Source organism: Pan paniscus, chromosome 2, assembly GCF_029289425.2.
Source record: "Pan paniscus chromosome 2, NHGRI_mPanPan1-v2.0_pri, whole genome shotgun sequence".
NCBI classification, from domain to species: Eukaryota; Metazoa; Chordata; class Mammalia; order Primates; family Hominidae; genus Pan; species Pan paniscus.
The window spans coordinates 58,790,012-58,817,362 of NC_085926.1; the positions used below are offsets into that span (position 1 = coordinate 58,790,012).

The window sequence follows — 27,351 nt, forward strand, 5'->3', positions numbered from 1 at the left end:
CAACTTTCTCCAGCATCACTAATAGAGCAACTGGTGATGGAGTCAGGTAATTAACTTAGTCCTCCGAAATGTTTTTGATTTGCAATCTCTTAAATCATTTCAAAATCACCAGAAAGGCTAAATCATTTATTTGTTATTTTTAAGAAGCTTTGCAATAAAGTCTTTGCATTAAAGTGGACTCCAGCACAAGATGTCATCTAACTAAATTACACAACTGCTGAGAGGCAAAGTGGCTTATGTAATACTATCTCTGAAAGGCTCAAAATGTTATGTATAATTCAATTTCATCTCAAAATATCCTTGTAGGAAAGAGGGGAGACATTATCAATCAGATTTGTCCTAGGAACGAGGCAATGGGCTGAAGGCTATGTACAATTCAGCTGTGCTCAGATTCGCAGGCCAGTCCTTCTCTCTCCAAGCCATTCAATCCATTCATTTTCACTGATCTTTCTCCAGACATTATTGGGAGCCTACACCAGTGAAGTTACAAAGACAATTAAGATATGGCCTTGCTTTCGTAAACCTTACATCTATCAGGGCAATTGAGAGCTATAAAGAAGGAACTCTAAAATAGGATAGTGTATGTTGAGGTATAGTATTAATGATCACACAGGTCCTTGATAATGATTAAAAGGAAAACTGATAACTCCAGCAAAAACATAAAACACAACAAACAAAAACAACCTTTCAACTTGATGTCCTTCGCCCAATCTATTCCTTAAGCTGCTAGGACAGAATAGTTTAATCAATCAAACATCTGAAGATAGAACTTTGTGAGCCTCAGATAGGAACCAGTTCTGCTAAACATTGGGTGACACAAGGCTAAATCTACAGTGGAGGGGTGGAGAAAAATGAGACATGGCCATGGGATAAGATCAGACCAAGAATCTCATTCTGTTCTTCATGGGCTGAAGGGGGATAGAACTGAGAGAAAACTGGGATGTTACTTTTGTTCTGGAGCCTACAAAATCTGTGAGACTCTCTTGTCAGTATCAGGCTTGCATTGTGACAGTGCCTGATAGTCATGGCCCAGGAGACATCATGTTGCAAAAACTTTCAATACAAGGACTATCGAACAATCTCCACCTCTGTATTTTTAAAAAAAATTATTCCCAGTGTAACTTTTTAAAAAAGCAGTATTACAAAGGAAATGGTAGCTGTTGGGATATAATATTAAAAACAACATAAGAGAAGGGAGATATACAAAATGGTTTGGCATTTCAGAAAAGAGAAAGGTCGTTTTGTGGAGGATCAGTTAAAGCTTCATAAAGGATGGAGGAGACGGTCCCTAAGAAGGGGCTTGAAGGAGAAGGAGGGTAATATGGCAGCACGTTCCAGCCATCAGGCAGAAAAGCATGGGGCAACCTGGAAGTAGGGAGCTTGTGTTCATATCAAATAATTAAATAGACTATCAAGTAATACTTATACATTACCGTTTCAGCAATGAAGCCAGTAATACCGTTCCAAAGCATCAAGGATAAGAATGCCTGTAATTTACTCTAAACCTTAAGAGACCAAATGGCTTCCCTTCCCCTGCCCAAGTTTTATTAAAAGTCTAAGATTCTACGAAAAGATATATTCTTAATAGCTTCTAAATGGAAATCGTCCACATGCCCATCAACAGTAGAATGGATACATAAAGGATGATATAATCACACAGTGGAACACGACACAGCAGTGAAATGAGTGATGTATTGAATCTAATGAACAAAATGCTAAGTGAGAGAAGCCAGACACAAAAGAGTACATATTGGTAGAACCAAATGTGGGGATAATTAATTGTGAGGAACGAATAGTGACAGGGAGGGAGCACAGTGGGGCTTCTGGGGTACTGATCTTGCTCTTTCTTGATCCAGAAAATGGTTGCATGGATGTGTTCAGTTTGTGAAAACTCATCAACATATAGGCTTATAATATGCACACTTCTCTCCGATCAACAACAAAGTCTAAGGCTCACTTGTGAATCACTGGAAAACTCAATCTAAACAGTCTTAGCAGTGAAAAAAAGTATTTTGTAAATGCAGCTGGAGAGTCAGTATCACTGGTGGTTTGAAATTTATATTTATTAAAAACTTTATAGCTGTCATTAGAAAGTTTTGGAAGATGTTTTTGGACCCCAACACGACAGTAAGAAAAGTACTAGAAGTCCATTTTCCAAAGCTAATTTTAAACTTCAACTGCCATTTGAATTTGAGGATTAATCTTCTCTCTATTGCTATTTGCAGACAGTGTTTAATCTCCACAGTGACATTTTAAATAATAGCTGATGGTAAATTAGTGTTCCAGGGCACCTCTTTACTAGCATTCCTGAAAACTTGTTTCAGATTCTCAAGCTAGGCAGCATACCCAAGAGTTTAACCTGACTCATTGGGGATGTAGGTTCAATAATAAAAGGAATGGAGAGAAGACAGTAGCCACAAGCACAAGCTGTAAGTGACACATATTTGTGCGCATAGCTCATTCACAATTTATGGTAGCTTTTAGCACGTGTCTCTACCATGCAAAGGAGTAAATTAAAGCTTAAAGACCAAGCCACAGCACAACTTGAAAAATTTTACTAAATTTAAGGGTTGCTATATTGAGTTACATAGCAGGAATCAGGAGTTAGGCCATAACCAGCTGGTCAGAATCTAGATCATGTGTTATGTTCATGGCAGGCACATGGACCTAGGCATAACCAGACTTGATGCTGCCTTTGAAATATCTGTCATAAGCATTTTAGCATGTGACCCTGAAGACATTTCATAAGCCTGGCTCAACTCATACTTCATTAACTATGCACACCACTCACTTAAGAATGTCTCAGGTAGAAGATTCTTGGGTAATTAAACCAATTGGTGGCAAAATTCCTTGTAAAGAGATAGATAACTTTCCATCTCACATATGTGTCTCTCTTTTTTGGGGAGGAGCATGCATGAAAGGTTTTGTAAAAAAAGATCTTTATATTGATGTGCTATATTTATATAGAATAACTTTTTACTCTATGACCTAAATAGAAATATACTTCCATACATTTTGCTGTGATAGCCTGCTAATTTTCAGAAAGAATTCTCTGACAAATAGAGCTGAACTCTTCTTATTAACCTTAAAGTGAATTGAAAAACAAATTTTAAGTTTCCCGCACCTATCTTCTGAGTTCAGGGTATGTCTCAAGCTTAACAATTATACACTAGAAGGAATATAGTAAAATCAAATTGAATAGGTTTCATGCCATCTACAGGGCAACTGTAGCCTTGTACATGGGACAAGTATAGTAGCCATTCAATAAATGGTAGTTTAAGATATTATTTAAAGAACCAGGAGGAAAATTATTACTGAGACTGTTTACAGAAATGAAAATAGAGGAGGTAAGCCAACTGATATATCTGGAGTGGGAAGATGATAACTTTAAGTAAGCTTGAACTGTTTTAGAATGTAAAGCTTTGGTTGAATAGAGTAATGACAGATATACCAACATTTGTGTGTGCTTTTGCACATTAAAATACGTTAAAGCATAAAGTGGCAAGAGAAGTTGTCACATGATCATGGAATGTTTTCAGTGGCCTCTAATTGGGGGTAGCAGCCCATTGTGGTGGAAGGTGCCCTGGCTTTTCTGTCCCTAACTCCTGGATTTGACACTGCTTTGTCACAATTTAGATGAGAGTGAGGTGGAGCCTTTCTGCTTCCTGTCTGTCAAAGAGGAATAATAAGGCCTCTTGTGAGGGTTGGAGATGAAGACAAGATAAAGTAAGGAGCACCTTGTGGAAGGCCTGGCATATGGGAGATACCTCAAACCATTAAAGTCACATAAAAGCTTCTGAGTCAAGGATTTCAGATCTTAGTGCTTTTAGGAAATACACTCAGCTTAGTACCTTTTCCATGAAGAGGTGAGTACGACTTGCTTCTATTTAAAACTTGGAAAACCAAGACAGCAGAGAAGATAAACGTCTTCAATAAACATTTGATGAGTAGGATGCTAACCTTAGCACTAGAATATTAAAGAATTGACAGTGAACCATCATAGTGTTGGCTAAACAGCCAACTCATACTTCTGATAGCACCTTAATGTCTGTCAAGTCTTTCTACCTAGAATTTCCGAAACTTTTGAGAACTTGAAATTTCTCCTCTTCATTAGAGTAATGGGCGCACTGTTTGAATACAAAGCTGCTCAGAAATGGAGATATCAAAATGTCTTAGTGACTACTGCTATTCCATACCATTACCCAAAATTTGAACCATAATTCCATTTTACTTATTTAAAAATACTTCTACTCCACACCATTTTGCCTTTGCAACCATTGCATTAAACACTGGATACAAAGAAAATGAAAGAAACAAACCATTCTGTAGCACAGCCAGGGTTCCGTCTGAAAAATATTTAAAAAGAGAACAGAGGGACAGGAACAAGTTACACCTGGAAAATTTCTATGCCTAATTCAAATACTTTTACTGGCAGTGGAAATGTTATTTAATCACCAAATTCTGCAGTTTCAGCAATATCCCCAGCAGTGCATTGACAGATAAAACTGAGATAATAACCTTGTCTTTTCTGAGACAAGGAAAGAGTGCAGTTTTGACAAAACATCAAATATCAGACTGTTTTCCAAAAGCTATTGGTAGGAGTGTCCCACTTAGTAAAGGAAACATTCTCACTATGGTTAGCATTATGGTTTATGAACTGCTACTAGTTCTGCCCAAATTCAATTCAAGACCTCAAGCAGGAAGCTACACATCTGCAATTTAGCTGTGTGAACAAGGTAGACACACAGAGGGTGGTCTCCGGGAAATTATCAGATAGACACTGCTTCCTGCTTATAAATAAATATTTTTCTCTCTTTAGGGTATCCCTGAGAACATGCCAATATGTTACCTGGCAGAAAGCACACAGAAATTCACTGTGTTAGCACTTGATTCAACTATAAATAAAGAGCAGGAAGCACACAACCACAGAGCCACCACCCCTGTAGAACAGTACCTGTAATTAATTTATGGAACTTTATGAATTTGAAAAGGTCTCATTTGCTTTAGAATGCCAGCCATACTGGTTTATATTTCTGCCTAACCACTCAGCAAAAGGTAGAAGAAAGTATACTTCAGATTAGGGGCTAGGTGTTCTACATGCGCTATCTAATTTTACACTCAAAACAACCTTGTGGGATAGGTATTATTTTCTCCATTTTATAGATGAGGTAACTGAGGCTCCAAGACATTAAGAAATGTGTCCAAGTTTGCATAGATAAGAAAGAACAAAGCCAGGACTCAACACCAGGCCTGTCTGATTCCAGCTGGTGCTCTGAGCCATGGTTTCCACTGCTTTTGACTTTTCAGTCATGGAGAATGAAAATGCAGATAGCTTTGACAGAGGGTTCTGTTTGGGGAAGGCTATTTATCAAGTGACCTAGAGCAGCATGAGGCCAGTGGGCACATGTGGTAGAAACTGCCAAAGGAGGGAGAACCACACCTAAGTGAACCTGCACAGTTAGCCAGGGCAATGAACATATGTCTAACACACAGGGTGACCTGACTCTCAAACAGGTGTTTTGAAATAATGCAATGTTGTTGTAGCTGAAGGGAGAGAAGGGTCAGAAAGACATTTATGGATTCTTCAAACAATGGGGTATTGTTGGAAAAACAGCTGCAAATGGCACATTTGAGTGGCAAATGGAAAGAGAGACAGATGGCTTGAACAAAGAGTATTATATACCCTAGAAAAGGCAGAATTTTATATAATGAAGCAATACGTTAAAAATACTAAAATAATTTACAAATTCATTTTTTCTCTAAGTTTATGGAGCACAAATTGCAGAGACTTTTATTACTTTAAAAATGTGATGATATTCTCTACTCCAATACTGAGTTTAAATATATCGGGGCAGAAACAAAACTAATTCTTTTACATTATCCAAAGGAAATGGCTTGATAATTAAAGGGAAAAATGTGCTCACACTATTCTATGGCCTAAAATATATTCAAAAGTGTCTTTCCATAATTCAGTTTTGATTTTCAAAAATGGAGATGTGAAGGTTAAAGTCAAAAGTTATATGGCTCATTTTACAATTCTTTTCCTATTAAAAGTCATGTCTCTTTTTTTTCTAAAGAGAATACCTGAATTTATAATTGGTAGCATGCTTTGTCTTTCTTATGAAACTACGCATTCTTCAATAAGCTCAAACTTTTTCTGGAGCTATAAAGCCTGTTATATAAGTCTTTTGTTTGTTTGTTTAAAGAAACACATAATGACATTTGCCAGTTTAAAATAATTCGTTCAAAATTGTTTGAATACAGTTATACGTGCGAAAAAGTTAAATTACCAGCTATCTACATGGTTGCAATATTACCCAGAGGGTTGTACTTCTTTCCTAATTAAAAATATTTGAACGTAATAATAGATAACTCTATTAAAGTATGAATAAAACATTGCAAAGAACAAGTTTACCCAGCACTTAGCAAATCATTTTCAGTAAGCATTCCTTAAGAATTACTAGTACTCGGAGGAGCCAAGATGGCCGAATAGGAACAGCTCCGGTCTACAGCTCCCAGCGTGAGCGACGCAGAAGACGGTGATTTCTGCATTTCCATCTGAGGTACCGGGTTCATCTCACTAGGGAGTGCCAGACAGTGGGCGCAGGCCAGTGGGTGTGCGCAACGTGCGCGAGCCGAAGCAGGGCCAGGCATTGCCTCACCTGGGAAGCGCAAGGGGTCAGGGAGTTCCCTTTCCTAGTCAAAGAAAGGGGTGACGGACGCACCTGGAAAATCGGGTCACTCCCACCCGAATATTGCGCTTTTCAGACCGGCTTAAAAAACGGCGCACCACGAGACTATATCCCACACCTGGCTCGGAGGGTCCTACGCGCACCGAGTCTCGCTGATTGCTAGCACAGCAGTCTGAGATCAAACTGCAAGGTGGCAGCGAGGCTGGGGGAGGGGCGCCCGCCATTGCCCAGGCTTGATTAGGTAAACAAAGCAGCCTGGAAGCTCGAACTGGGTGGAGCCCACCACAGCTCAAGGAGGCCTGCCTGCCACTGTAGGCTCCACCTCTGGGGGCAGGGCACAGACAAACAAAAAGACAGCAGTAACCTCTGCAGACTTAAATGTCCCTGTCTGACAGCGTTGAAGAGAGCAGTGGTTCTCCCAGCACGCAGCTGGAGATCTGAGAACGGGCAGACTGCCTCCTCAAGTGGGTCCCTGACCGCTGACCCCCGAGCAGCCTAACTGGGAGGCACCCCCCAGCAGGGGCACACTGACACCTCACATGGCAGGGTATTCCAACAGACCTGCAGCTGAGGGTCCTGTCTGTTAGAAGGAAAACTAACAAACAGAAAGGACATCCACACCAAAAACCCATCTGTACATCACCATCATCAAAGACCAAAAGTAGATAAAACCACAAAGATGGGGAAAAAACAGAACAGAAAAACTGGAAACTCTAAAACGCAGAGCGCCTCTCTTCCTCCAAAGAAACGCAGTTCCTCACCAGCAACGGAACAAAGCTGGATGGAGAATGACTTTGACAAGCTGAGAGAAGAAGGCTTCAGATGATCAAATTACTCTGAGCTACGGGAGGACATTCAAACCAAAGGCAAAGAAGTTGAAAACTTTGAAAAAAATTTAGAAGAATGTATAACTAGAATAATCAATACAGAGAAGTGCTTAAAGGAGCTGATGGAGCTGAAAACCAAGGCTCGAGAACTACGTGAAGAATGCAGAAGCCTCAGGAGCCCATGTGATCAACTGGAAGAAAGGGTATCAGCAATGGAAGATGAAATGAATGAAATGAAGAGAGAAGGGAAGTTTAGAGAAAAAAGAATACAAAGAAATGAGCAAAGCCTCCAAGAAATATGGGACTATGTGAAAAGACCAAATCTACGTCTGATTGGTGTACCTGAAAGTGATGGGGAGAATGGAACCAAGTTGGAAAACACTCTGCAGGATATTATCCAGGAGAACTTCCCCAATCTAGCAAGGCAGGCCAACGTTCAGATTCAGGAAATACAGAGAATGCCACAAAGATACTCCTCGAGAAGAGCAACTCCAAGACACATAATTGTCAGATTCACCAAAGTTGAAATGAAGGAAAAAATGTTAAGGGCAGCCAGAGAGAAAGGTCGGGTTACCCTCAAAGGGAAGCCCATCAGACTAACAGCAGATCTCTCGGCAGAAACCCTACAAGCCAGAAGAGAGTGGGGGCCAATATTCAACATTCTTAAAGAAAAGAATTTTCAACCCAGAATTTCATATCCAGCCAAACTAAGCTTCATAAGTGAAGGAGAAATAAAATCCTTTACAGACAAGCAAATGCTGAGAGATTTTGTCACCACCAGGCCTGCCCTAAAAGAGCTCCTGAAGGAAGCACTAAACATGGAAAGGAACAACCGGTACCAGCCACTGCAAAATCATGCGAAAATGTAAAGACCATCGAGACTAGGAAGAAACTGCATCAACTAACGAGCAAAATCACCAGCTAACATCATAATGACAGGATCAAATTCACACATAACAATATTAACTTTAAATGTAAATGGACTAAATGCTCCAATTAAAAGACACAGACTGGCAAATTGGATAAAGAGTCAAGACCCATCAGTGTGCTGTATTCAGGAAACTCATCTCATGTGCAAAGACACACATAGGCTCAAAATAAAGGGATGGAGGAAGATCTACCAAGCAAATGGAAAACAAAAACAGGCAGGGGTTGCAATCCTAGTCTCTGATAAAACAGACTTTAAACCAACAAAGATCAAAAGAGACAAAGAAGGCCATTACATAATGGTAAAGGGATCAATTCAACAAGAAGAGCTAACTATCATAATTATACATGCACCCAATACAGGAGCACCAAGATTCATAAAGCAAGTCCTGAGTGACCTACAAAGAGACTTAGACTCCCACACATTAATAATGGGAGACTTTAACACCCCACTGTCAACATTAGACAGATCAACGAGACAGAAAGTCAACAAGGATACCCAGGAAGTGAACTCAGCTCTGCACCAGGCGGACCTAATAGACATCTACAGAACTCTCCACTCCAAATCAACAGAATATACATTTTTTTCAGCACCACACCACACCTATTCCAAAATTGACCACATACTGGGAAGTAAAGCTCTCCTCAGCAAATGTAAAAGAACAGAAATTATAACAAACTATTTCTCAGACCACAGTGCAATCAAACTAGAACTCAGGATTAAGAATCTCACTCAAAACTGCTCAACTACGTAGAAACTGAACAACCTGCTCCTGAATGACTACTGGGTACATAAAGAAATGAAGGCAGAAATAAAGATGTTCTTTGAAACCAACGAGAACAAAGACACAACATACCAGAATCTCTGGGACACATTCAAAGCAGTGTGTAGAGGGAAATTTATAGCACTAAATGCCCACAAGAGAAAGCAGGAAAGATCCAAAATTGACACCCTAACATCACAATTAAAAGAACTAGAAAAGCAAGAGAAAACACATTCAAAAGCTAGCAGAAGGCAAGAAATAACTAAAATCAGAGCAGAACTGAAGGAAATAGAGACACAAAAAACCCTTCAAAAAATTAATGAATCCAGGAGCTGGTTTTTTGAAAGGATCAACAAAATTGATAGACCGCTAGCAAGACTAATAAAGAAAAAAAGAGAGAAGAATCAAATAGACACAATAAAAAATGATAAAGGGGATATCACCACCGATCCCACAGAAATACAAACTACCATCAGGGAATACTACAAACAACTCTACGCAAATAAACTAGGAAATCTAGAAGAAATGGATAAATTCCTGGACACATACACTCTCCCAAGACTAAACCAGGAAGAAGTTGAATCTCTGAATAGACCAATAACAGGAGCTGAAATTGTGGCAATAATCAATAGCTTACCAACCAAAAAAAGTCCAGGACCAGATGGATTCACAGCCGAATTCTACCAGAGGTACAAGGAGGAACTGGTACCATTCCTTCTGAAACTATTCCAATCAACAGAAAAAGAGGGAATCCTCCCTTACTCATTTTATGAGGCCAGCATCATTCTGATACCAAAGCCAAGCAGAGACACAACAAAAAAAGAGAATTTTAGACCAATATCCTTGATGAACATTGATGCAAAAATCCTCAATAAAATACTGGCAAACCGAATCCAGCAGCACATCAAAAAGCTTATCCACCATGATCAAGTGGGCTTCATCCCTGGGATGCAAGGCTGGTTCAATATACGCAAATCAATAAATGTAATCCAGCATATAAACAGAGCCAAAGACAAAAACCACATGATTATCTCAATAGATGCAGAAAAAGCCTTTGACAAAATTCAACAACCCTTCATGCTAAAAACTCTCAATAAATTAGGTATTGATGGGACGTATTTCAAAATAATAAGAGCTATCTATGACAAACCCACAGCCAATATCATACTGAATGGGCAAAAACTGGAAGCATTCCCTTTGAAAACTGGCACAAGAGAGGGATGCCCTCTCTCACCACTCCTATTCAACATAGTGTTGGAAGTTCTGGCCAGGGCAATCAGGGAGGAGAAGGAAATAAAGGGTATTCAATTAGGAAAAGAGGAAGTCAAATTGTCCCTGTTTGCAGATGACATGATTGTATATCTAGAAAACCCCATTGTCTCAGCCCAAAATCTCCTTAAGCTGATAAGCAACTTCAGCAAAGTCTCAGGGTACAAAATCAATGTACAAAAATCACAAGCATTCTCATACACCAACAACAGACAAACAGAGAGCCAAATCATGAGTGAACTCCCATTCACAATTGCTTCAAAGAGAAGAAAATACCTAGGAATCCAACCTACAAGGGATGTGAAGGACCTCTTCAAGGAGAACTACAAACCACTGCTCAAGGAAATAAAAGAGGATACAAACAAATGGAAGAATATTCCATGCTCATGGGTAGGAAGAATCAATATCGTGAAAATGGCCATACTGCCCAAGGTAATTTACAGATTCAATGCCATCCCCATCAAGCTACCAATGACTTTCTTCACAGAATTGGAAAAAACCACTTTAAAGTTCGTATGGAACCAAAAAAGAGCCCGCATCGCCAAAGCAATCCTAAGTCAAAAGAACAAAGCTGGAGGCATCACACTACCTGACTTCAAACTATACTACAAGGCTACAGTAACCAAAACAGCATGGTACTGGTACCAAAACAGAGATATAGATCAATGGAACAGAACAGAGCCCTCAGAAATAATGCCGCATATCTACAATTATCTGATCTTTGACAAACCTGAGAAAAACAAACAATGGGGAAAGGATTCCCTATTTAATAAATGGTGCTGGGAAAACTGGCTAGCCATATGTAGAAAGCTGAAACTGGATCCCTTCCTTACACCTTATACAAAAATCAATTCAAGATGGATTAAAGACTTAAACGTTAGACCTAAAACCATAAAAACCCTAGAAGAAAACCTAGGCATTACCATTCAGGACATAGGCATGGGCAAGGACTTCATGTCTGAAACACCAAAAGCAATGGCAACAAAAGACAAAATTGACAAATGGGATCTAATTAAACTGAAGAGCTTCTGCACAGCAAAAGAAACTACCATCACAGTGAACAGGCAACCTACAAAATGGGAGAAAATTTTCGCAACCTACTCATCTGACAAAGGGCTAATATCCACAATCTACAATGAACTCAAACAAATTTACAAGAAAAAAACAAACAACCCCATCAAAAAGTGGGCGAAGGACATGAACAGACACTTCTCAAAAGAAGACATTTATGCAGCCAAAAAAACACATGAAAAAATTCTCACCATCACTGGCCATCAGAGAAATGCAAATCAAAACCACAATGAGATACCATCTCACACCAGTTAGAATGGCAATCATTCAAAAGTCAGGAAACAACAGGTGCTGGAGAGGATGTGGAGAGATAGGAACACTTTTACACTGTTGGTGGGACTGTAAACTAGTTCAACCGTTGTGGAAGTCAGTGTGGCGATTCCTCAGGGATCTAGAACTGGAAATACCATTTGACCCAGCCATCCCATTACTGGGTATATACCCAAAGGACTATAAATCATGCTGCTATAAAGACACATGCACACGTATGTTTATTGTGCCATTATTCACAATAGCAAAGACTGGGAACCAAGCGAAATGTCCAACAATGATAGACTGGATTAAGAAAATGTGGCACATATACACCATGGAATACTATGCAGCTATAAAAAATGATGAGTTCATGTCCTTTGTAGGGACATGGATGAAATTGGAAATCATCATTCTCAGTAAACTATCGCAAGAACAAAAAACCAAACACCGCATATTCTCACTCATAGGTGGGAATTGAACAATGAGATCACATGGACACAGGAAGGGGAATATCACACTCTGGGGACTGTTGTGGGGTGGGGGGAGGGGGTAGGGATAGCATCGGGAGATATACCTAATGCTAGATGACGAGTTAGTGGGTGCAGTGCACCAGCATGGCACATGTATACATATGTAACTAACCTGCACAATGTGCACATGTACCCTCAAACTTAAAGTATAATTAAAAAAAAAAAAAAAGGGCTTGGTACAGAGACTGGCACAAGATGAATGTTCACAAAATATTAGCTACTTCTATTTTGCTGATGATAATCATGAATATATCTACTACCTACACCAGGTAACAATTAATCCACTCTAACTTGCTTAGAACATAATTGAACCAAAGCTTTACAATGCATCACCCGCAGAATATTTAGGACATGAAACATAGAGAAAATCTTAAATGTTTTAAAAAATGGAATGTACATGTCATTTGTTATGCATAGCCTCATTTGTTCTTGAGTTTCTAAGTGCAGCTTATAGGGGAATTGAAGGAAGAAAAGTACTAATACAGGAAGGAAAAAATCAATCTGATGGACACGAATACAGGCACCAAACAAGCCGAGGGATTTATTCGATGACACTGCTTTAATGTTAACCTTCACTCATATCATTTATTATTTGGGGAACTGCTGTAGAAAGTGAATAGAATAATGGTGTTTTTATGGCTCCTAATGTAGATTGTTATTGAAAATCTGTCAATTTTACTGGCAAGCTTTTGGCTCAAAAATAAGATCATCATTTATAATTTGCAGGCAGTGATAACTACAAATTATGGGAAGTAACTAGAAAATAAAATAACTGTTATGATGAAAATTACATAATTATCTTTCTCATTAAAAACATGAGGTATTCTATTATCCTTGGGATGTGCAGTAGACTCTTTAACAGCTGTTATTACCAAACTAAAACACATCAGAACAGGAAAGAAAATACAACACTCATCACCCAAATGATGAAAAAGAGATACTGCTAAAAACATGGGTGGAACAGAACGGAACACAGCAGGATGTATTGCCGGCATCTGTAAACCACACGGGAACCACTTACAGATGCTTCGGGGATCGAGCTCAGCCTTTCCCCTGAGATTTCTTTCAGGGAGGTTTTGTTTAGTGAAGCTGGCACTTGCTGGGCTGATAGATCCTTCGCTTTGATTACGGGCTCTGGAGTTTTCTGACAGGATCCACACCTTCTTCCAGTTGGAGAAAGGCATGTTGTAGGCAACAAACTCATTTGAAAGTTATTTCTATCTATTTGCTCCGTCGAGGAATCCTGGCTTTCTGTTGCTCCTGCTTCTGTGTAGGCGCTCTTTAGATATTCCTTACTTGTCCGCTTTGCAGCCTTCCCCAGCAGGCTCTCTAATGTTAACTTAGTTAACTCTGAAGGACCAGTTGTTGGGCCTCGAGAACCCTGGATACTGTGGTTACCCTATGTTGGGGAACAAAGTGAAAATAATTTTGAGCAGAAATTTGTGGTGAATAAGTTACTGAGTACAAGTTCTTAATAAATTCATATTTTCTATGAATAAAGCAAAAGCATCTATATATAGATTTTACTTTAATCTGCAAAGAAAAACATGAGTAACTAAAAGTAGCGATGCAAATAGGTATAAACCATTTGCTAAAATGTCCTGCTATATGGTATTTGGTCTGGATAAGGCATATTTTTTACTCATGAAAAACAAGAGAACATTTAAGAAGTAGTTACTCATATTCATTCCAAAAAATGTCTAAAAGAAGAGGATCCAGAGCAAGTCATCTAAAACATCTAAGAATCGTATACTTTGACTTTCTGATAAGTTAACTCCATGGAAAAAGAAACAACTAAAACTTATGGTATTTAGCCTACTTAAGCAGGGAAATGGTACTCTATTAATAATTACAAGTGGGTCTAGGGAAGCATTTTTACCTTATTGTAGGGCAGTTTTGGTTTTCAAGAGCAATGGATAATGGAACATGTTTTATAAAGTATTTTTCTTACATGAAAATTTTAGTTTTAGAAAGTATATTTTTCCACAAAATATGAACGTCATTAAATATAAATACTTGGAAAGCTGAAAATGAAAGCTACAATAATTTTACAAGTCCATAGTTCTGTGATTTTCCATAGAAATGCAAAAGTTTAAATTTTTAAAATCTGATAAAGGAAGAATTACAAACATGAAATCAATGGCAATGAAAGTAGATAATGAAAATGAGAAATGTAGTGCTATTTCAATTGGTAGATTTTTATGTTATAAAATAATACATTTAAACTGTGTGATCACTGCATATACTTGTCATGGTAGATTCTTCCAATTTGACTCATTTATTTAAATATATATGGCCAGGCATGGCAGCTTATGCCTGTAATCCCAGCACTTTCAGAGGCCAAGGCAGGTGGATCACCTGAGGTCGGGAGTTCGAGACCAGCCTGACCAACATGGAGAAACCCTGTCTCTACTGAAAAAATACAAAATTATCTGGGCGTGGTGATGCGTGCCTGTAATCCCAGCTACTCGGGAGGCTGAGGCAGGAGAATTGCTTGAACCCGGGAGGCGGAGGTTGCAGTGAGGCAAGATCACGCCATTGCACCCCAGCCTGGGCAACAACAGCAAAACTCCATCTCAAAAAAAAAAAAAAAAAAGACAAAACAACAAAAAAAACCCAACCAACCAACCAACCAAACAAAATATATAATAAATGGATGTGAAATGATAAACTTAGAATAGAGAAAAAACAAAAAAGCACAGTCCACTTTGAAGACATTATTTGGTGTCTGACAATGCGTATCTTGACATTCAGTTTCAGTAAGCTATTCCTTCACTCTTCAATTTATAGACACACAGAACCCAGAATCTAGTTATTTCTAAGGGTTGGCATTTTAAAAACAAATATTTGGGTGACTGATTGAACTGTTCAATTTCTTCCTGAATGTTTAACCATCATACACACTCAACATAATGATGGCAGTCTCTGGTGAAATCTTCCTTTCAGAAATGAAGCATGGGTAGAGGTGAGAGGGTTTGCTCTCAGTTGGGCAGGGGACAAGGGAGAGATCTACAAAAGCTTTTAATTAGAGGGGATCTATCTTATCATTGTTCTGTTTTCCTTTCTTCTTCATCACGGGCCAAGTACATCTAGGTGCTGCAGATTCTCGGAATGTAATGATAGACCAGAACATAATCCCTGCCATCCAGGGACTGTATTCTGAAGGCAAAGAGGAGTCATTGTGTGAAGTAGGGGAATGTCACAATGACACACAATAGAAGGCATGGGTATACGTTTATGGATACTGTTTGTGGAGTGTCTGGGTTGGCTTGTGGAGACAGTAGAACTGGAGGCCAATCAGTAGACTATTGTATTGTTATTAGGATTGTTGAGGTGCCTGAATTAAGGCAATGGCAGTGATGATATAGAAGCTGGACTGGTTTGAGAGTTCAAGTCAGTATGTCAAAGGGAGAGTATGTCATACTGAGTAATTCTTGCAGTCTCTTACACAGAGTATGAGATCCTTAACCCCTGCCCTGTTATAATTTTTTCTTTTTGTGAAATGTAGTTGAGATTAGCAGACAACTGTGCTCTCAAGAAAGGTCCAAAGTTGGACTTCAAAAAGTTCCAGGAAATTAAAAGATAAAAACAAAAAATATAAACTTTATTTCTCAACATAAGCTCCACCAAGGTCAAGTCACTTTTGTAAGCCAGGATGTCAGCCATTTAGTCCATCCCTAAGAAACAGAGGATCCTGGGAATATAACCACATCAATGCAGTCTTTTTTTATATTACTAACTGAAAAAAAAGTGCCTCTTAAAGATTTTTAAGATTATAAAACAAAAAGGAGTCAGAAGGAGTCAAACCAGGGTTATAAGGTGGATACCTAATGATTTCCCAACAAAACTCTTGCAAAATTGACCTTTTTTGATGAGAGAAGTGAGTAGGAGCATTGCCGTGGTGGAGAAAGACTGTGGGGAAACTTTTCTGGGTGTTTTTCAGCGAAAGCTTTGGCTAACTTTCTCAAACCACTCTTATAATAAGCAGATGTTCTTGTTCTTTCACCCTCCAGAAAGTCAACAGCAAAATGCCTTGACCAATGCCCAAAACCATTGCCATGACCTTTGCTGCTGACTGGTCCACTTTTGCTTTGACTGGGCCACTCCAACCTCTTAGTAGCCATTGCTCTGATTGTGCTTTGTCTTCAGGATCATAGTGGTAAAGCCATGTTTCTTCTCCTGTGACAATTCTTCAAGGAAATGCTTCAGGATCTTGATCCCACTTGTTTAAAATTTCCATTGAAAGCTCTGCTCTTGTCTGCAGGTGATAGTTAGAAGAGCTAACTATCCTAAATATATATGCACCCAATACAGGAGCACCCAGATTCATAAAGAAAGTCCTGAGTGACCTACAAAGAGACTCAGACTCCCACACATTAATAATGAGAGACTTTAACACCCCACTGTCAACATTAGACAGATCAACGAGACAGAAAGTTAACAAGGATACCCAGGTATTGAACTCAGCTCTGCACCAAGCAGACCTAATAGACATCTACAGAACTCTCCACCCCAAATCAACAGAATACACATTTTTTTCAGCACCACACCTATTCCAAAATTGACCACATACTTGGAAGTAAAGCTCTCCTCAGCAAATGTAAAAGAACAGAAATTATAACAAACTATCTCTCTGACCACAGTGCAATCAAACTAGAACTCAGGATTAAGAATCTCACTCAAAACCACTCAACTACACGGAAACTGAACAACCTGCTCCTGAATGACTACTGGGTACATAACGAAATGAAAGCAGAAATAAAGATGTTCTTTGAAACCAACGAGAACAAAGACACAACATACCAGAATCTCTGGGACACATTCAAAGCAGTGTGTAGAGGGAAATTTATAGCACTAAATGCCCACAAGAGAAAGCAGGAAAGATCCAAAATTGACACCCTAACATCACAATTAAAAGAACTAGAAAAGCAAGAGCAAACACATACAAAAGCTAGCAGAAGGCAAGAAATAACTAAAATCAGAGCAGAACTGAAGGAAATAGAGACACAAAAAACCCTTCAAAAAATTAATGAATCCAGGAGCTGGTTTTTTGAAAGGATCAACAAAATTGATAGACCGCTAGCAAGACAAATGAAGAAAAGACAGAAGAATCAAATAGACACAATAAAAAATGATGAAGGGGATATCACCACTGATCCCACAGAAATACAAACTACCATCAGAGAATACTATAAACACCTCTACGCAAATAAACTAGAAAATCTAGAAGAAATGGATAAATTTCTGGACACATACACTCTCCCAAGACTAAACCAGGAAGAAGTTGAATCTCTGAATAGACCAATAACAGGCTCTGAAATTGTGGCAATAATCAATAGCTTACCAACCAAAAAGAGTCCAGGACCAGATGGATTCACAGCCGAATTCTACCAGAGGTACAAGGAGGAACCGGTACCATTCCTTCTGAAACTATTCCAATCAATAGAAAAAGAGGGAATCCTCCCTAACTCATTTTATGAGGCCAGCATCATCCTGATACCAAAGCCGGCCAGAGACACAACCAAAAAAGAGAATTTTAGACCAATATCCTTGATGAACATTGATGCAAAAATCCTCAATAAAATACTGGCAAACCAAATCCAGCAGCACATCAAAAAGCTTATCCACCATGATCAAGTGGGTTTCATCCCTGGGATACAAGGCTGGTCCAATATATGCAAATCAATAAATGTAATCCAGCATATAGACAGAACCAAAGACAAAAACCACATGATTATTTCAATAGATGCAGAAAAGGCTTTTGACAAAATTCAACAATGCTTCATGCTAAAAACTCTCAATAAATTAGGTATTGATGGGACGTATCTCAAAATACTAAGAGCTATCTATGACAAACCCACAGCCAATATCATACTGAATGGGCAAAAACTGGAAGCATTCCCTTTGAAAACTGGCACAAGACAGGGATGCCCTCTCTCACCACTCCTATTCAACATAGTGTTGGAAGTTCTGGCCAGGGCAATTACGCAGGAGAAGGAAATAAAGGGTATTCAATTAGGAAAAGAGGAAGTCAAATTGTCCCTGTTTGCAGATGACATGATTGTATATCTAGAAAACCCCATTGTCTCAGCCCAAAATCTCCTTAAGCTGATAAAGAACTCAGCAAAGTCTCAGGATACAAAATCAATGTACAAAAATCACAAGCATTCTCATACACCAACAACAGACAAACAGAGAGCCAAATCATGAGTGAACTCCCATTCACAATTGCTTCAAAGAGAAGAAAATACCTAGGAATCCAACCTACAAGGGATGTGAAGGACCTCTTCAAGGAGAACTACAAACCACTGCTCAAGGAAATAAAAGAGGATACAAACAAATGGAAGAACATTCCATGCTCATGGGTAGGAAGAATCAATATCGTGAAAATGGCCATACTGCCCAAGGTAATTTACAGATTCAATGCCATCCCCATCAAGCTACCAATGACTTTCTTCACAGAATTGGAAAAAACCACTTTAAAGTTCGTATGGAACCAAAAAAGAGCCCGCATCGCCAAAGCAATCCTAAGTCAAAAGAACAAAGCTGGAGGCATCACACTACCTGACTTCAAACTATACTACAAGGCTACAGTAACCAAAACAGCATGGTACTGGTACCAAAACAGAGATATAGATCAATGGAACAGAACAGAGCCCTCAGAAATAATGCCGCATATCTACAATTATCTGATCTTTGACAAACCTGAGAAAAACAAACAATGGGGAAAGGATTCCCTATTTAATAAATGGTGCTGGGAAAACTGGCTAGCCATATGTAGAAAGCTGAAACTGGATCCCTTCCTTACACCTTATACAAAAATCAATTCAAGATGGATTAAAGACTTAAACGTTAGACCTAAAACCATAAAAACCCTAGAAGAAAACCTAGGCATTACCATTCAGGACATAGGCATGGGCAAGGACTTCATGTCTGAAACACCAAAAGCAATGGCAACAAAAGACAAAATTGACAAATGGGATCTAATTAAACTGAAGAGCTTCTGCACAGCAAAAGAAACTACCATCACAGTGAACAGGCAACCTACAAAATGGGAGAAAATTTTCGCAACCTACTCATCTGACAAAGGGCTAATATCCACAATCTACAATGAACTCAAACAAATTTACAAGAAAAAAACAAACAACCCCATCAAAAAGTGGGCGAAGGACATGAACAGACACTTCTCAAAAGAAGACATTTATGCAGCCAAAAAACACATGAAAAAATGCTCACCATCACTGGCCATCAGAGAAATGCAAATCAAAACCCCAATGAGATACCATCTCACACCAGTTAGAATGGCAATCATTCAAAAGTCAGGAAACAACAGGTGCTGGAGAGGATATGGAGAAACAGGAACACTTCTACACTGTTGGTGGGACTGTAAACTAGTTCAACCATTGTGGAAGTCAGTGTGGCGATTCCTCAGGGATCTAGAACTAGAAATACCATTTGACCCAGCCATCCCATTACTGGGTATATACCGAGAGGACTATAAGTCATGCTGCTATAAAGACACGTGCACACGTATGTTTATTGCGGCATGATTCACAATAGCAAAGACTTGGAACCAACCCAAATGTCCAACAATGATAGACTGGATTAAGAAAATGTGGCACAGATACACCATGGAATACTATGCAGCCATAAAAAATGATGAGTTCATGTCCTTTGTAGGGACATGGATGAAATTGGAAATCATCATTCTCAGTAAACTATCACAAGAAGAAAAAACCAAACACCGCATATTCTCACTCATAGGTGGGAAATGAACAATGAGAACACATGGACACAGGAAGGGGAACATCACAGTCTGGGGACTGTTGTGGGGTGGGGGGAGGGGGGAGGGATAGCATTGGGAGATATACCTAATGCTAGATGATGAGTTAGTGGGTGCAGTGCACCAGCATGGCACATGTATACATATGTAACTAGCCTGCATATTGTGCACATGTACCCTAAAACTTAAAGTATAATAAAAAAAATAAATAAAAAAAAAGAAAGAAAGAAAAAAAGGAATGACTATAGGAAAAAAAACGTCGAAATAAAGTAGAGATTTTCCTGTTAAAAATATAATACTGAAATAGCTAAAGGAGTAAATTAAAATAATCAATAATACTAAAAAAAAAACCCCTCTCCTAACAAATAGTGTGCCTACAGTACACTAAGGATGAGAACTGCATTGTTAAGGATCTTTTATAAATATTTCTTCTTGGTATTCATCCTGGGCATACATTGTCTTTGTCTACACTAGCTTCATCTTCTGACACACACATACACACACACACACACACACACACACACACACACACACATAACTGATGGAGATACTTATCTTTCAGTGTTCCAGATAGGGTAAAGAAAAGATTTTTCTTTAAGATTGGGTGCCAATCTGTGGGCCGTTACTTTGTGGCCCAAGTGAAAAAATAAGACAGGCGAAAATATTTTTGCAAATGTAACAATCCCTGCATGACCTCAGCTGCAGGCACTGGGCAACCCTCTCTGCTGTAGGCCACTTATGGGGTGAGCTTGTCCTTCCCCACCAGTCTGGGCACCCTAGGATGTTCATATGGTTGAAGAACTCTGCCTTCAGGCAGAAAACTCGAAAGACTGTCAGAGCTATCTGAAAAAATGCCCAGTGTTCTAAATCACTAGGTAATAGAGTGATGACTCTTGCAATTTTTTTTTCATAGAGATAAAGAATAAAAGCTTAGTCTTTGTCTAGAGAAGAAGGTAAACAAAAAATAGAGTAAACATTCCTCAAGTCCTAGTTCTAAGATGGTATTGGTAGAACTAGCATAGATGTTTTTTAATTTAGTCTGGTAGCGAGACAGGGCTATCTTTTCTCTAATTTTTTAAAACATTGCAGTTTATTTTCCTGTAATTGTCATACACAATTGGCAGTGGGATTTCTGTGATCAAAAGATCCTCTACTCATTCATTTCCATCATAAAAAATGAAGACATGTTATTCTGTATATGACGTAGGTAGAAACTGGAAGTGTTTTCAGTATACATTAATGCAATAGATGTTTATTAAGCTCCTACTCTGTGTGAGGCAATTTCTAGACACTATACAAGATACACAGGTAAGGACAGGGCCACTCCTTCAAGAGATATAAAGTCTAACAGAGAAATGATACCTAAAAAGTGATAACATCATAAGGTAGAAGATAGTAAATGTCATTTTAGGAATTTCAGATGTACTATTTTGGGAATTTAGAGGGCTGCATGGAAAACTAGATGTTTGTCACATCATTCAGAAAACACCTTAAAATCAATGCATTTGTTAAGAAGTGTATTTTTCCACCTGTGATGGGTCAGAGTACAGCCTTTTCTTCCTTCTAGCAGTTTACTCAGGTGGAAAGCATTTCTCTTTGCTTGGCATGAGCAGTTGATTATATACATAGACATATTCATGAGTATGTACATGGACATTCATCTTACATTTTTCCTAAGGAATACTCTGGTTTGGAGATCAGCCGAGAAGCAGATGGATTCAGCTGTGTACCCTGATGAGCATTCTCCTGGTTGCACTGCATTTCCACAGTAATACATTTCCATGTTATTTTAAATATATGGAAAGAATAAATAACTGGAGAATCTGGACAGGGTACAAAGGCTTGTTTGCCTTGGCTGCCCTAGAACTACTAATTCTGGTTTCAGATTCTGAAAGAGAAACTGGGATGAATGAGAAAGGCAAGATGACATAGGAGACTATATCTGAGTAGTGTTCTGATTTGCATTGGGTCAGCTTCTCATTTAGAGAAGAAATACATGGAGAATTTAAAAAAGTACAGTATTTATTAGGAGTGGGTGCACTGGCATAACCCTATTCCTCTCTTTGCATTGTTATAAGAAGAAGAGGCATGCTTTTGCCTCTTTAATAAGGTAGAGATGATGTTTATTGATTTCACGTATGTAATTCATTTGGGCTCAACATGTTCTGGGATGAATTTTTTTCTATATAACATATAAATTTATTATGTGCATGAGAAGTTAGTGTACCATGACCTGGTTGAAAAATAACCACCCTTCTCCTTTTAGTTTATCATTTAGCTACTGAAAACCTGTACAGCAATTGAATATAATTTGTCAGAGTAGCAAAGAAGTTGTCATGCCATTTTCACATTCCAATCATCTGTTCATCTGTTTCTCAGAAGAACAAATACAAAATGCTTTTGATTTAACTTAATATGTTTTTTTAAAGTCCCAAATCTCTTGAACCGTTTGTCTTCTGGGCTCAGAAACATTTGTTTGTTAAATATTCAATCACGCCCCAGTGCCAGGAACATCAATAGAGTTTGCCTGATTAACTGTAGCACAGCATATGTATGCCGAAGATGAGAATGATTTCCCCAAGGAGCCAGCACTTCCTCTGCTGAACTACATTTCTTAAAAGGACATGCAGATGGGCATTTAGACAATAATTTCTGGCTACACAAAATGGATTGCTCTTGCTGAGTTGTAATTTTAAACAGATAATTTTCCTAATGCTAGATGACGAGTTAGTGGGTGCAGCGCACCAGCATGGCACATGTATACATATGTAACTAACCTGCACAATGTGCACATGTACCCTAAAACTTAAAGTATAATAAAAAATAAAAATAAAAATAAAAAAACAAAACAAAACAAAACAAACAAACAAAAAAAAAACAGATAATTTTAATGACTCTTGAGGGCCACCTACTTGGAGCAGATGGAACCCAGGCTCTTTGTACCACAACTTTAATGTTGAGTGAATCAGAATAGAACTCTATTTAGCCTTTGTAAAAGTGGATGATCATATTTATTCATATTTCAATGGAGTTTTAAATTCAATCCACCATGAAAAAAATCTTATGTAAAAGTCTTAAAAATTCTGTAAAAAAACACATCTGCAATATTCAAAATACACTTTCGATGGTAGTTTTGAATTTGTAATTGAGATTGAGTCAACAGGAGTTTTTAGTTTTGTCCATCATGTTAGTAACTAAGTGTGTGGATTGACAGCACCTTTTAGTTGAACATCAGCACTAGCAAACAACAGAGCTAGTATATGTATACTTCTGTTGTTGACTAAAGAGCACAGTTATTTGCACAAATTCAGCTAAAGACAGTCCTAACAGAATGAAAAAAATAATTTCTTCTTTGATGATAACAAGACTGGCAATTCAAATGTATCTTAAAAGTTTTCATAACAACCATCCCAAGAAGTACTTGTGCTTCTACTTGAATTTTGTAGCAAATGATGAAAGTAATACAATTTCCTCTGGGTGACAAAGATAAGTGATAGTTGTGTCTTATAATACATTTTACGAGTTTGTAAACAAATAAAAGGAAGATACCACAGTTTTAAACAAGTAACTAACCTGCAGCATGCCTGATATTAAAAAGGTTTGGCCAAATTACTTTCATGACATCTTTACCTATAGCAAATGATACTTTACAGACAAATCATAGCATAAGTTACAGGTACTGTGTGGGAAGGGCACAATCATCATATGAATATTTTGGCAAAGTGATTAGGCTTTTCTAATTTTTCAAGGCAAAACATATTTTTCTATAAGTTAGACTTCATGTTCTTTTAACTGACAATACTTTAAAGATTTCTTGTGAAAACTATCTACAAGCAAATGCTTATCTGCAAGATGTCTATCATTTAGCAAAAATGGTAGAATATTAGATTGCAAATAGACAAGCATTTTGTAACTTTCTTCATCTGCCTATAACAATACAAAGCCAAGTCACAAGGACCAAGAGACCTGTGACTTTTTCAGAGAAGAGCTTCAATAGATAATAATAAAGACATGTAGATGTGAACAGCCTAAAAAGATTACTCATACTGAGTAAACATTAATTTGCCTGGTAGGTATACAGAATATGTTATGTTCTAATTCATAATACATAGGAATAAAAATGCAAGGCAGTATATTCAAAATAGAGTCTTTTCATTTTTTCCCAACACATAAACTAAATTTAAAAGTATCTAAAGGCTACATAGAAATATAAGAAGACCACTGTCGACTAAATATTCCTTTCCACCGTGTGTATGTAAGTGTGTGTGAGAAAGCAATTAAAAATCATTACTTGGCCAGGCGCGATGGCTCATGCCTGTAATCCCAGCACTTTGGGAAGCTGAGGCAGGCAGATCACGAGGTCAGGAAATCGAGACCATCCTGGCCAACATGGTGAAACCCCGTCTCTACTAAAAATACAAAAATTAGCCAGGCGTGGTGGTGTGTACCTGTAATCCCAGCTACTTGGGAGGCTTAAGCAGGAGAATTGCTTGAACCAGGGAGTCGGAGGTTGCAATGAGCAGAGATCCCGCCACTGCACTCCAGCCTGGCTACAGGGCAAAACTCCATCTCAAAAAAAAAAAAAAAAAGAAAAAAGAAAAAAAAATCATTACTCAAGTATGTAGGGGTGAGTGTTTATAGTATAATCCAGAAATATATGCTAACAAAAAGTATTTAAAATGAAATAGCTTAACTACTGACTGCTAAAAAAAACTCTTGAAAGCAATGACAAGAAAGCTGGGAGGGTGGACGAAAATGGTCATTTTAATCTGCTGTTTGTATATTTATCCTTTGCAGGCTTCCATAGAGTTAGAAGGAGAGAATATACAAAAGCCTTCCGACAAATCTGAACACTACAGGTAGTCAGTCCACATAATTCATGTCCAAATATGAATAACTTCACAGGGGTCCAAATGTTCCAATTTGGACTGTTACACAAGACAAATTACTTGGCCTTGCAAATATCTGCTTCAATATGTGATACACAACCAGAATTCAGGGAAAAAAATGGTAGTATTTCTAGGTGAAAACTTGAATTAGGGGAATAATAAAATATTAATATAAGGCTAATGATTTCAAGCTGCAAAACCAGGTGTATACACTAGAAACCACGACGGGAATAATAACATAAAATACAAAATAGAGACAATAACAGTTGCATGCTTTCGTTTCTTTCAGATATTGCAATAATATGAAAAGCACTCTATTTTAATAGCTTTCCTAAAAAATTCATTTTACATGGTAGTCTTGATTTTATAGCTCACTAGGAAATATTGTTTCTGTAGTATATTTTTCAAATAAGAACAACTTCAAAATTAATAGAGTACCAGAAATATTAGTATATATGGCTGCCTACGGAATAAAATATATGATAAAGCAAAGAGTAAGGTAAGGTTATATGCAAAAAATTCATACTTTTGAGGCTCCAACACTAAGATCTCAGATGTGAATTAATGATTAGCAACTTCAATTACAAAGACAATGTATCGCTGAAAGCTAATTTTAATTAGCTTTTACTGTTGTATGGGTACTTGTCTTCTATCCTAATAATATGATTTGATTTTGCCTAGTTTATATGTTACTAAATACATCTCATTTTCCTTTAAAAATACTCAATGGCCTAACATCAAATAAAGTCTTTTAATTACACTTTATAAACTTCAAGCATAATAATATAATTGTTATTCACTTGTCCACCATTATTTACAACTTGACATTATGTTTTCCTGAAGTATAATTATACAAAGATAAGGATGTAACATTCTAAAATAATGCAATTAATAGTAAGGATGCCTTAATTAACTAAACTGATTTTTCTTCAAAGACTATATGTGAATAAACATTGTAAATATGTAGCCTAATTTCCCATTGATTTATACAATTAATAGATAGAAGAAGCTATCCTACAGGAAAAGAAATTACCAAAAGTACAAAAGAAAAAATCCAATTTTGTTAAGAAGGTATCATTACACATGCTAAAACTTGTTTAAATATAGCCTAGCATTTTTGTTGGTCCTATTTTTGTATCTTAGCTTGTATCTCGTTAGTCTCTGTACCAGCAAACCCCAAAGCTTGATAATGTGGCAGGTGTTTCCCCTCTCTCTGGCTGCCACTCTTAGTAGGCTCTGATTAAAGGGTGGCGAGTGCCAGTGTTGGCAATGGGATGGTCTCACCACAGACTCTAGCCATATGCTACTGGTCACCTTGATGGGCATGGCACACGGGTGACCAGATAGCCCTGCCAGTGAAAGCTTGGGTAATGCATGATAAATTTGTTTTCAATTTTATGTAGTTGGTAACAAATACACATCTGCATAATAAACGTTGAAGGATGTCAGAGGCAGAGTAGCTACAGCAAAAGAAAGCATTAAGTGATATCAAATTAATATATTCAGAGCTAGTATTCTTCATTTTCCCATGAAGCTCTACTGTTTCTTCTAAAGGCTTAGCCTTCCTATAGATGGAAGAGGTAAGTCCTTCATGTGGTGTATTTAAAGGGCAGATTATCCATAATACTTCCCTCATAGTTTTCCAGAGAACTACCATCTCCCACCTACCATGAAATGCCCACTATTAGAGTAATGCTTTTGCGTTAGTAAGAGAGATTGTGCTGTGCATATGGGAAGGGGATGAGTCTATTCTATTCGTAAAATGAACTGAATTAATCAGCCAGTTTAGACCATGGAAGGATTATCAGCTGGGATGAGGACATTATTAGGTGCTGAAGACAAATGTCCATGTTTTTATAGCTTTATGTTATTAAAGGTGAAAGGAACAAATGTGTCCAGCAGCAACACTTAAAATGCTAGCATCAAATGCACTACTTATGTATAAAAGGATTTGCAGTAGGTTATGTTTGGTATGACTAATTGTTTCATGACACTCAGAAGCAAGAATATTGTGAAAAGAGGATCCTCTATGCGCTTTGCTGAAGAAACTCATTAAAAGTTGAAAAAACCCAGAATTACTGCTTAAACAATCCCACTATATTCTCAACTGCCTCCGAAGGTTGGTGCTATGGACTTAATCTGTGCCTCACTGTCCAAAAAGGATTCTTAATCAGTTACGTTATAAAAATATTTTGTGGGCACATATAAAAAGGTTTTCTAGTTATTTCTATAATTTCTATATAGAAAAGCTTTGTACATTTTCACTAACCCTAAAGTTGATCGTATTCTGCTTTTAGAATAAATTTTTCCAGAAAGTATGAATGACCATTGTTAAAAATAACGCTGA

At 37.9% G+C, this 27,351-nt stretch overlaps 1 protein-coding gene across 12 annotated transcripts in view; it reads right to left on the reverse strand.

The window, feature by feature from the left end:
- CFAP20DC (CFAP20 domain containing) overlaps window positions 1-27,351 on the reverse strand; it is a 327,011-nt gene that overhangs the window by 110,875 nt on the left and 188,785 nt on the right. For 10 of the 12 annotated variants that reach the window (XR_008624756.1, XR_008624757.2, XR_008624755.1 and 7 more), the window contains one exon: window positions 13,354-13,731. The exons of the other annotated variants lie outside the window; for them this stretch is intronic. Coding sequence is in view for 7 of the 10 variants with exons in the window: in XM_063602785.1 (XP_063458855.1) it covers window positions 13,354-13,731 (378 nt within the window). In the remaining 3 variants the exon portion in view is untranslated. The remainder of the gene's footprint in view (window positions 1-13,353; window positions 13,732-27,351) is intronic. 12 annotated transcript variants of the gene reach the window in all.